Genomic DNA, 8,626 nt, shown 5'->3' on the forward strand with positions numbered 1-8,626 from the left:
TGGAATTTGGGCAAGTAAAGCATAAGGGTTAGGGACATTTGGCTGGATAGGCATCACTGCCTTATGTACTAGTTATAAATCCTGAACTAGTCCTCCCCCTCTATTAGGCTCTTGTACCCCTAAGATGGGGTATTGTAAGGACTATGACAGGTTTCAATAAACCTTGGGCTTCTAAAACAGATGGCCTGTTAGAATATTGTGTCCTTCTAAAGCCTCAGGGTTGAGAGGACATTATTTCTGATGTGAATATGAGGCTTTCTGCAGGATCAGGAAGGCATGGGAAAGGAACAGCTTACCCCAGCTACACCCTAAAGGCTGAAAAAAAAAAGATCTTTCTTTCTTTCTTTTTTTTATTTTTATTGATTTTTTACAGAGAGGAAGAGAGAGAGATAGAGAGCCAGAAACTTGATGAGAGAGAAACATCGATCAGCTGCCTCTTGCACACCCCCTACTGGGGATGTGCCCGCAACCAAGGTACATGCCTTGACCAGAATCGAACCCGGGACCGTTGAGTCCGCAGGCCGACGCTCTATCCACTGAGCCAAACCGGTTTCGGCAAGATCTCTTTCTTGGCTTCCCAGCCTCTGAGGATGATTTACCAGGGTTTGGGAGGAGTACAGAGAAGGTGGCTTCAGCATCAGGGAGCTGAATAAATTTCCTAACACACCCCCCCCACCCCCCCCCGCCCCGATGCCGCCCCACTGTCAGGCTTACCTGGGGCTCCTGGGAGGAGGTGGCATTCCTTTGAGGAGCCGGATTGAGAGACCTCAAGCCCCATCAGTCCTGTTGGGCCAGCTGGTCGACAGCCCTGTCCCAAGGAACCTCAATCTCCAGGGGCAGTCCGACTTCCAGTGGTTTCCTTCACAGGCAGGACAGGGCTTCAGGAGTCCACCACGCTCTTTGGGGCGATTCCAGTGCATAAGTCCAACCTGTCTACAGTTGTAGCAGGTGACCAGGACTGACCGTCTGTCTCTGGGCTCTGACTGGGGGCTCTTGCCTTGCCGAAGCGTGGCACAAAGAGCCTTGGTTCTGGCCTGGCTTCCTCTGCTTCTCCTATTTCCTTATTCTGGTCTCTGTTATAGAACACAGGTGGTAACTTTCAGGAGATTTTCTAAAGTACTTTTGGGACCAATAGCCAATTCTTGCAACCTCCTGATGTCTGGGATAGCCTGTGTGATAAATTTGTCCTTTAAAATTAGTTGTCCCAATTCTGAATCTGGGGTAATGTTGATACACTTAACCAAAAGCCTTCTTGAGCCTTCCAAAAAGGCCGAGGGGTTTTTGTTATCCCCTTGATTAATGGTGGTTAATTTAGAGTAGTTGACAGGCTTTGTTTTACTACATTTGAGGCCTCTGTGACACAGAACTGGCAGTGCTTTATTTTCTAGTACATAGAAAATAAAGTGGCTGAGAGGGTTAAGTGTAATATGAGCATGATGTCTCTCTATGAGAGATCAAATACTTGAATGAGGTTTTGGAAGACCTCAATATATTTGTCAGGGTCTTCTGAGAACTTTCCTAGATCACTTTTAATTTGTTTCATGTCCCGGGGTAAGAAGGGGATCTGGGCTAAACTATGGCCAGATCCTTCATCTGACTTGGGGTAAGCTAAGGTTGGCTCAGCCCTGGGTGGGGGTGCAGTCTCCACCCTCTCCCTCAGTGGACTTGGGTTGTTATTGCCAGGAGCAAAGGATTAAATTTATAGTTTCCCACCTGCCTTTGACTTGTCCCCTAAAGTAAAGAAAGCCTGGATATATGAGACTTCCAACTACTTCCCATTTTTCCTACTGAAAAGATTAAAACTTCTTTCTGGGGCACTAGTTTTTACTATTTCCTAGTTGGCATTTGAGGCCAAACCTGAGAGCAGAGAGAGATCAGGTGTTATTTCTTTAAGATTTGTCAGCCAGTATTATCCCAATTTTTGAGGATGTATCCTAGGGGCTGTCTTTTATGTAAAGTAGATAACATGCTTCCCATCTGTAAGAAGAAAAGAAGAAAGAAAAGAAAATGTACAAGAATGACCGGCATCCTTGTACCCACAAAGGACGTCCTGCATCCACTGTGTACGCCCCTTTTGTGGGGACAGGGCACGTCCCCCTCCCAACCAAGGGTACCTTTGCCAATGAGGCGCCTCCTCTCCTGGCCTAGGGTGTATTATGGAGTGAAGACCTCACTCCCTGTTTATTGGCTTAATTTTTAGTTTTTACTGACGCTTAATTTCTGGTTTTTTATTTCCAAACCTTAAAAGTGCCATCTTAAAGATTTTATCTCCTTTTAAACAGGGCAACCAACTTGGTTGCTTCCCCCAAAAAATGCCTGGGAGCCCGGCCATGTGGCTCAGTGGTTGAGGTCAACCTATGAACCAGGAGGTCACGGTCAATTCCCGGTCAGGGCACATGCCCAGGTTTCGGGCTCAATCCCCAGTGTGGGATGTGCAAGAGGCAACCAATCAATGATTCTCTCTCATTGATGTTTCTCTCTCTCCCTCTCCTTTCCTCTCTGAAGTCAATAAAAATGTGGGTTTTTTTTAAATGCCTGGGAGAGGGACATGCTAGTTGACTTTGCTGGGAACAGTTTATGTAAAAGGCACACCTTCTTAGTTTTTATTAATGGTAAATATTGGTGGAAAAGATTTTTATTTCCCCCTTTTGAAACTTAAATTTATCCCTGAATATTTAGTGTTCATCTGTCTATATATCTAATTAATAATTCCCTGAAGTTTTACAAATCCTTATTTAATTTAAAGATATGACCTGCTTAAAAGTCTGCAATTTAGAATAAGTTAGAGTCCTTTCCATGGGTTTTTCTAAAAGACTTAAATGCACCAAAGTAAGGCAGTGGCTGTCCAATGACAAAATTTAAAAGTGGCATGGTTATACATTTGTTTAAAATGCAATGGATAAAATCTTTACTTTATAATATTCTGAGACAACAACCTTCTAGGACACAAGCAATTTGAATATAAAAATTAACATGTGGCACATGGCTTATTGCAGATGGTATATTAAGCATTGAAACCAATTTATAAATTCCAATAAATGAAATATAAAATACCCAGAGTGTCATTGGCAGATGCAGAGAATTATTACACTTGCCCTTTTTCCCTGACTGAAATTCCCAGTTTGAACTTGGCTTTAAATCTTTGTAAGTTCTTTTCTGAAGTAGACTGAAACCTTTATGATGTTCAACATATATGTATTTAAGTAGAATATTGCCATTTTTATTTGACCGAGTTTCCTCATGTAATTTCAAGTGTATTGGTCTAATTTAGTTCAAAAATAATTTCTTTTTAGGAGAGAGAATAAATCTTTGTGTCACCTCAGGGCCTTTGGGATGTCACAAAGCTGTCTCTCAGTTAAATTCTTGAAATATTACACTTGGAAAAGCTGTCAAATATACCCAATTTAAAGATTATTAAAACTTAAACTGGCTTTACCATTAAAGATTTGGTCCTGACCACTGAATTCTTTTTAATCTGGCTAATAAATTGTTATATTTTAATAATTCCACGTATACTTTGAATTGTAGAGAAAACGCTGGGATGACACACCTATTCCCTTACTGCCGTGGCCCCAAGTGCACAGAAGCGGCTGCCCCTTAGCCAGCCTCAGTGTAGCTTAGGCCAGCCTGCGCAGGTTTGTGGTGTCAGGCAGGAGTGGACCACCTGGTCCCCATTAATACCTGTGCTGCCTACCAGATGTTTAATGGACATGATGCTGGGGTGGGGCTTTGCCAATTTCCCCTGCCCTGCCCCTTTTCTAAGCACCTGCACAGGTTCTGCCAGTGCTGCCTCTTATTCTGCCACTTTTAGAACCAAAAGCCGCTTGTCTGAGTAAAACTGCTTTTTTTTTTCCTTCCTTCTCCTGCTTCACTCCAGGAGAGGAAGACAATGGTTTATCAACCACAGGCAGGCCACAACTTTAGCTAGTGGTCTTTGTTTAAACTTCCCTGGGTTAACATATATGTAACCTTCACAAATTTTACACTTTCAAATTAGCCTTAGAATCTTAAAATCTTAACCCAGTAAAATAACCTTTGTTTCTGAGTGACACAAAGCCTACACAGAGCAAAGACGGGGCTTTCTATGTTCATAAAGACGGCGAAGAGCAAGCTAAGCTAGCAAAGCAATCAGTAACCCAGGTACATTGCAGACAAAAGACTCTCAAGAGTCAAACCCTGCCACATGTTCCACCTGTCCACCAGCAGCTGGGCCCCGAGCAAGGTGGGATGTGCCCTATCTTTAAACAGATTGGTTGAGACATCAACAGAAAACATTAATAGAAACATACACAATATTCACAAGTGCACACAATCCACAGACACTCCACAAAGCACTCCATTAAAAAAGCAGTGTCTCTTGTCCCTGGTTTGGGGAACTGACCCTCCCTCGAACCTCAGTATTTTTCCAATGGACTATTTTGGCCATGTGGCTTGCCTGGTTGCCTCGTGTATATTCCCCTTGTGTCATTTTCACCATTTTCTAAAGAAAAACCGTCTCAGGCCTATACTATAGCATCCGCAAAGAGATGGGGCTCAGGCCAAGCGGCCACCCAAAATCGGGTGGGGCACCACTCCTTCAACTAGCCTTTCCCTCTCCACGGGTACACAAAGTCCCAGAAGCACCCCTAATTTGTGAGAAATAGCTCACCTACCCAAATTTCAAATAACGGACTAGGGAAATAAAAACATGGTGAAAATGAGACTTTTAAGAACACTCCTGAGAGTGTACGACCATTTTACAGAATCACAATAAAGGCAAGAAAGCAAGATACCTAGTAATTAAGGGGCTAACTTAACAGCTGTGTCTGGCTGTAATGGTGAGTTCTCTGAAAGGCTAAAACTTTTACAGGGATGGTGGTAGAACCAGCTAAGGCCTGTGATTAATTCCTGTTATACCTGATGGGAAGATCTAGTCATGCTCGTATGCCAGGAGTGGAAAACAGTTAATTGCGCGCGCCGCCCCCCCCCCCCCCCCCCCCCCCCCCGCTTTCTTAACTCTTGCCTAGTTTTTCCCTGTACCCTTACTAGAAAGGCCTGCACAAATGGAGACTTAGGAGTTAAGCTTAGTGGGATCTGGACTGCAGAGGCAGTGGTTTTGACTCGATATTATTTTACCTGACTGAGGTAGAAACAGAAGAAAAAGGCAGATGAAAGGAGCAGTGAAGGAAAGAGGGAAACGCCCGCTTTTTAGATGACAGCCAAGCATCTGTCAGCCTCCAAAATCATACAAGAGTTACTTAAAAAAGGGAAAGAGGGACAGACTCTGTGGCTACTCACCATTCGACGTGAAGAGGGTTGACTGACTTATGGAGAAATTCTTGGCCAACACACCATTTGAAACAATTTTTGGACTGGAACCCAGACTCTACCCCTCCTCACGTGAGTCCATTCTGTGGGACTCTCCCCACATGGGAGTCTGTACTTGTTCTTTAATAAATCTCCACCTTTGCTATACTGCCCTCTGTCCATGGATTCATTCTTCAAATCCGGTGGACAAAGAATCTGGGTTCCAATGCAAAAATTCAGTTTCAGTGGGGACCAAACCTGCAAAGCAAGTATGTGCCCTTGATCGGGAATCAAACCCATGACCCTTTAGTACACGGGCCAACTCTCTAACCACTGATTAACACTGGCAAGGTCCCCTTCCTTTTCTTTAGATTCCTCTTCCTCATTCTTTTATTCAATAAACACTTACACATGTTAATCAGTGGTCATGGGTACCAATTCATCTCCAACAGGAATCCCCAATTTAGGGTGTGGTGAAAAAGGAAACTTTTTTCCGTGTAGAACAGCTAAAGTGTGATATAGCGTAGCTATGAAAATAGCACAACTGTGAGGCTTAGGGCCAGGCAGGCCAGGTGTCCCAATTAATGCCCCAATTAATTGATTATCTGTCTAGACTCAGTGGGACAAACGCAGGTGACCAGGAGTCAGCAATAACGGCCTATCCCCTGGTACTTGGGCTGAGCCGAACCAGAACACATGACACACAGACAGAATTAGTATGCAATCACACAGGGTTTATTTACCTATTCCTAGTGGGTGCTAGGCTCCAGCAAAGGCCACCCGGCGATGCACACTGAAGGACAGACGACGAAAACAGAGGCAGGCAGGCGGCCGCAGTTGGTTCAGGCTCACACAGCAGAGCAATCGGGCTCGTCTCTCGGAGCGACATGGAGTCCTCCTCTTATCGGGCAGGAGACCCCAACTGAAGCTGGTCCCGGGGTTATATAGACCGCGGTAAACAGCTTGTGTCCTTATGGGTGTGGCCAGAGGTGTGCCTTATGCTGGGAGCAGGGTGTTTACACTTTAAGGGCTCGGAGCTTTTACATCAAGATAGTGGGGTGTTCATTCATTTTGGAAGTTACAGAGTATCGGGGGTTTCCATACAGCAAACATTTCACACAATAATTATTTCATACATTAGAGGGGTTACAGCCCCTCTCCTGCTAGATAGCAGTCAGCTCCAGACTAGGGAGAGGGAGATGCAGTCCTGAGTTTCAGTGGAAAGGGAAAGATTCCTCTCAGAGCCAGAGGGGAGCTGGCTGTGTGGACAAAAGTCTCCACCTCTGGTCCTCAATTAGTCTGTTGTCATGCAAATTAGGACTTCAAATCCTCACAGTCCTGATGGGTCAGAACAGAGCTGCTCTGGTTGGTTGTAGCTGCCACAACTCGGATTGGTGGGAAAAGCTTCAGTCCTATTGGTTGAAATAGGATTCCAGGAACTCCCTTATAAGGGCTTGCTCAGATAGCAGGAACACAGTGCAGGGCAGGCAGTTCAGTGCAGGCTTCTTCCTGAAGTTCAGTTTACAGTAAGAGAGCCCTGTGTAGAAATGCCTTCTAAGCACTTTTAAAAAATATATATTTTATTGATTTTTTTTACAGAGAGGAAGGGAGAGGGATAGAGAGTTAGAAACATCGATGAGAGAGGAACATTGACCAGCTGCCTCTTGCACACCCCCTACTGGGGATGTGCCCACAACCAAGGTACATGCCCTTGACCGGAATCGAACCTGGGACCCTTCAGTCCGCAAGCTGACGCTCTATCCACTGAGCCACACCGGTTAGGGCTATGCACTTTTGTTTTTTAAGTTTGAGCCACCAGGAGCCCTTCTTAGTTGGCATCTTCTTTCTCAGCGTTCACACACAGAAAGAACCACCCCTCAATACTAATACTTTGCCCCACTCACCTGCCAAACTGGCCTCTTCCCTCCATCCACTGACCTTGCCAGTGGCAACAGGGACAGGAAAGGAAACCCCGTTATCAAGAGACCACTCCCTGCTCCTCCACTCCTCTCCCCACAACTGTGGGCTGCCTGACTGCCTGAGGCGGGAAGGAAGCCTGCGGTTTGTGCACCAGGCCTCCCTCCCCAGCCCTCCCTCCCCGAGCCGTTTCACTTCCTCCGGACCTCCCCTCAGGCAAGAGTGTCTCCGTGCCCTCCAGTCTTCGCCATGGCCGATACATATGCGGTGGTGCAGAAGCGCAGGGCTACTTCAGGCCCCAGGTCAGAGTCTGGGGCATGCAGCACGGAGGGGGCACTGCTCTACAGCCATGTGACGCCGGGCACCCGCTGGCCTCAGGCACCCACAGAGGAGGGGGCACAGCTGGGCGGTGGTGAGTTGACAGGCCGGGGGAGGGGTGTGGGAGGGCCGCACCCATCTCCTTCTGGGGACCCCCACTGCTGGACCCTCTGCCCCAGGCAGATCTGGCCACCACCTGGCTGCTGTCCACTTGCTGGTCACGACCGGAAGTGTCCCAGGCCAAACCGCAGGGCCCCCGCTGGGTGCGCTTCTCCGGAAGTCACCTTGCCTGGGCAGAAGTCTAGGACCTGCCCACTCTTCCCCTCTCCCTCAATCCCTCCCCCACCCTCTGCGGGAGCCCATGCGCAAAGACTGGTTTCCTGTCTGCAGTTCCTGCTGACCCCAGCCCTACTGGGCCAGGCACATATGAGGACGTGGCTGGTGGATCTCAGACCAGTGGTCTAGGTAAGTCAGACAAAGCCCAGGTTTCTGGGACTCTATAGCTTTTACTGAATTCCAGAAGTTTGGTGTTTTAAGGATGGTGGCATGGGGCTCTGGGCCTCAGAGTTCTGTGGATGGGACTGCAGTGAACCAGGAGAGCCTGAAGGCCTGAGGATCGCTTTACCTAAGTTGCTTACCTCTCCACATCTTAGCTTCTCCCTGAGACCCATGGTGCCCTTCCTTTCCCAGGTTTCAACCTACGCATTGGAAGGCCGAAAGGGCCCCGGGACCCTCCTGCGGAGTGGACCCGGGTGTGAATGCTGTGCCCAGCCTGCTTACGACCTCACATGGGTGCCTGGACTGCTGAAGGTTGTGCTCTGCTTTGTGAAGTGTTGGGAATGGAAACACTGGGCCTGGATCAAAATAAAATTTCACTGAGTGGGAAATGTGGGGGTTTTATCTCAGTAACTATAGCATTCAAGGCTTGAGGTGGTAGCTGGGAGATAATGATTGGTGAGACTGCACTGGGTAGTTCAAGAATGAACATGGGATGGGTTCAACCCCAAGGGCCCCCCAGTTGTGAAGGGGAGGATGAACAGATAGGATTCTGGAGACTGCTCCCATCACCACATAATAGACCAGTTCAGACAGATACAAGCTAGGC

General features: G+C 47.1%; 1 protein-coding gene across 1 annotated transcript; it reads left to right on the top strand.

The window, feature by feature from the left end:
- Positions 1 to 7,409: 7,409 nt before the first annotated feature.
- On the top strand, positions 7,410 to 8,402 carry PTPN18 (protein tyrosine phosphatase non-receptor type 18). The gene is made up of 3 exons (XM_028137130.2): positions 7,410 to 7,615; positions 7,912 to 7,986; positions 8,212 to 8,402. Exons 1-3 carry the CDS (start codon positions 7,453 to 7,455, stop codon positions 8,277 to 8,279), a joined length of 306 nt encoding a protein of 101 aa, XP_027992931.1. The 5' UTR covers positions 7,410 to 7,452; the 3' UTR covers positions 8,280 to 8,402.
- Positions 8,403 to 8,626: the final 224 nt, after the last annotated feature.

Source organism: Eptesicus fuscus, chromosome 8 (assembly GCF_027574615.1).
Source record: "Eptesicus fuscus isolate TK198812 chromosome 8, DD_ASM_mEF_20220401, whole genome shotgun sequence".
NCBI classification, from domain to species: domain Eukaryota; kingdom Metazoa; phylum Chordata; class Mammalia; order Chiroptera; family Vespertilionidae; genus Eptesicus; species Eptesicus fuscus.

Excerpts from the sequence above, each read along its gene's own strand:
- PTPN18 (XM_028137130.2), top strand. The coding sequence starts at position 7,453 with ATGGCCGATACATATGCGGTGGTGCAGAAGCGCAGGGCTACTTCAGGC. Across the intron at positions 7,616-7,911 it reads GGGGGCACAGCTGGGCGGTG|TTCCTGCTGACCCCAGCCCT; the intron begins GTGAGTTGACAG and ends TCCTGTCTGCAG. Across the intron at positions 7,987-8,211 it reads ATCTCAGACCAGTGGTCTAG|GTTTCAACCTACGCATTGGA; the intron begins GTAAGTCAGACA and ends TTCCTTTCCCAG.